At 39.4% G+C, this 2,970-nt stretch overlaps 1 protein-coding gene across 2 annotated transcripts in view; it reads left to right on the plus strand.

Annotated features, from left to right (window-relative positions):
• Positions 1-2,970, plus strand: part of Ppid (peptidylprolyl isomerase D) — a 13,302-nt gene that overhangs the window by 7,405 nt on the left and 2,927 nt on the right. For both annotated transcript variants that reach the window (XM_005344122.3, XM_026784542.1), the window contains 3 exons: positions 746-868; positions 1,016-1,122; positions 2,711-2,852. In XM_005344122.3, coding sequence (XP_005344179.1) covers positions 746-868; positions 1,016-1,122; positions 2,711-2,852 — 372 coding nt within the window. The remainder of the gene's footprint in view (positions 1-745; positions 869-1,015; positions 1,123-2,710; positions 2,853-2,970) is intronic.

Genomic DNA, 2,970 nt, shown 5'->3' on the forward strand with positions numbered 1-2,970 from the left:
CCCTCTGAAACTTTTTTAAACAGTGGTTAAGAAGATTAGTTAAAAGGAAATCTGTTTATTTCTTTTTCCTTTGAAACAGACCTGCCTTTCCATGGATTGTCTAGTAGTCCTTTTGTCTCTGCTAATGCTATTTGTGTGCTAGGGTTAAACACTGCCCAACAAAGAGGTTTTAATTCTTGTTTTAGCTTCAGTGTGACCTATGTAAGATTGCTGGAGTCTTCCCATACCCGAGAGGCTTTTGCACCTGCAGTAATTATCTACAGCACATGCTAGGAAGAAGACAGTGAGGTCACTGCCATTTAACTGGAAGTTTGCTGTAGATCTTGTTACTTTTCTTGATCTGTTTTTAGACCCTGTATAAATTGCTTAAGTGTTTCAGATATTTTGTATTCTAAATGCCTGTGAAGGAGAGACACATTAAGTAACAAGACTGCAGGAATTAGAAATGCCTCATAGGAGGCATGCCAATCAGCAGTACATGGCAGAAAGACTGTTGTCTCAGACAGCTTCATACACAGCAATGCAGTTTTCAGCTCACTGTGCTCGTAGCTCCCCCAACAGTAAAACACTGAGTAGTGATCCTGTCATGTTAGTGGGGATGTACGTAAAAGGAAGTGGCTGTAATTATAGCAGACAGATGCAGTCTGACATTAGTAGTAGTGTTGTATGTCACTCTTGAGTTGTGAGTCTTTAAAGGGGGACTTAAAGATATTTAAATATTCACTTCAAATTCATCTTTTTGCAGCTGTGTATTATTGCAGAGTGTGGAGAATTGAAGGAAGGGGATGACTGGGGAATATTCCCCAAAGATGGCTCTGGTGACAGTCATCCAGACTTCCCCGAGGATGCAGACATAGACTTAAAAGATGTGAGTACTTTCAGATGAGTACACTTGAATTACTTAAATGAAGTAGAATAAGTAGTTCTAAAAGCATCATCAGCTTGTCATAATGATTGAACCTTAGCCTTAAGTCACATTCTTTACTAACATCCAACGTATTTGTATTTTATACAGGTAGATAAAATTTTATTAATAACTGAAGATTTAAAAAACATTGGAAATACTTTTTTCAAATCTCAGAACTGGGAGATGGCTGTTAAAAAATATGCAAAGGTTTTAAGGTAATAAAACATTTTAAATAAATTTTAAGACTATATAAACTGAATTATTTTGAGGTAAGACTCAGACTCATGTTTAGCAACTTGTTTAATAAAAAGCTGTATTGAAAGAGTTACATTTTTTTGCTGGGTGTGGTGGTGTACACTTTTAATCCCAGCCCTAAGAAGGCATAGGCAGGCGGATCTTTGAGTTGGAGCCTAGTATGGTCTACAGATCTCACTCCATGACAGTTCTAGGGCTACACAGAGAAACCTGACTTGAAAAAACAACAACCTCTACCCCCAAAAGAATTAAATTTCTTTTGTTGCCCTTTATTATTTGAAATATTTCAAAATCCAGAAAAGTTGAAGTGGGACTCAATTATATGTTTTTACCCTTTCAAAGATTTTAACTTGTTTTTGCCAAACTCTAAAGAACTCGTAGGTAGCATATTTACTCCTAAGTATATCAGCACCTAATGTACTTGCTAAAGAGCAGAGGAGGTCTCAATCACTCAGTAAGACCGCATTAGCAATGTCAAATACATAGCCTGTTTTAGCCCCTCCCCTCAGCTCAGCGTGCAGACTAAGATATAAGATAGGTATTTGGCTGTAATGCTGCTCTTTGATCATTGCACCCAGGGCATTTTCTTTTTTGACAGAGCTTTTAGCTCTGTCTGGCCTGAAACCTGCTATATAGACAAGGCTGGCCTCAGACCACAGATCCACCTTATTATTCTGTGTGTAGGACCCCCCCCCCCATTGGAATTCAGAGTGTGAGTGAGTCATCATGCCAGGCCCCTCCACTGTGTCTTTGTTATTTACTCATGTAAACGATTTATAATGGATATCTTGTGTGTGAATGCATGTGCCGTACGTGAGTAGAGAGGTCAGAGGAAATTTGTGGGAGTTAGTCTCTCTTCTGTGTGGATCCTGGGACTGAACTCAGGGTCTCAGGCTTATTTTTCTTTATGAGGCATCTTTTGGCTGTGTTTTAAAAATTGTGTGTGAGTGTTTGTGCATGTATATGTTGGAGACCACCTGCATCAAACACAAAATATTTTGATATCAACACTACATTACTACATTGCCTCTTCCCACTGAATTCAGTTGTCCTAATGTAGGAATACAGGTTTGGAGCATAACTGTATTAGAAGGTGTATAATATGAACCTGAATTGTACATAGTTAGATATGAGAGTTATTGTTTGTTACCATTGGGGGAAGTTGATGTTAAAAACTATCCTCTGGGGCTGGAAAGATGGCTCAGAGGTTAAGGGCATTGCCTGCTCTTACAAAGGTCCTGAGTTCAATTCCTGGCAACCACATGGTGGCTCACAACCATCTGTAATGGGGTCTGGTGCCCTTTTCTGGCCTGCAGGCATACAGACTGACAGAATATTGTATACAAAATAGATAAATATTTAAAAAAAAACTATCCTCTGGAGAAGCAGGGCTAGGAGTGTAGCTCAGTGGCAAGAAGGTGTGCTTAGCAGGCCCACAGCCCTAGGTTTCCTTTCCTGCATGTGAAGAACAAGTGTCGTCAAGTATCAGGTATAATGCTGAAGCAGAGGTGCGGAGTTACATGTTGCCTTTATTAATGTGTTCTCTAGATACGTGGATAGTTCAAAGGCTGTTGTTGAGAAAGCAGATTCATCCAGACTGCAGCCTATAGCCTTAAGCTGTGTGCTGAATATTGGTGCTTGTAAGCTGAAGATGTCAAATTGGCAGGGAGCGATCGACAGTTGTTTGGAGGTAAGTCTTTGTGATGGTGAACCTTTGGAAGGAGTGTGATTTTGGTTTATCAGGGCAATAGTTAGAAAAAGGCAATGGTTCTTAATGTATTTTAGTTTCCTAGGACCTAGTGAAATTT

Source organism: Microtus ochrogaster, chromosome 1 (assembly GCF_000317375.1).
Source record: "Microtus ochrogaster isolate Prairie Vole_2 chromosome 1, MicOch1.0, whole genome shotgun sequence".
In the NCBI taxonomy this organism is placed as follows: domain Eukaryota; kingdom Metazoa; phylum Chordata; class Mammalia; order Rodentia; family Cricetidae; genus Microtus; species Microtus ochrogaster.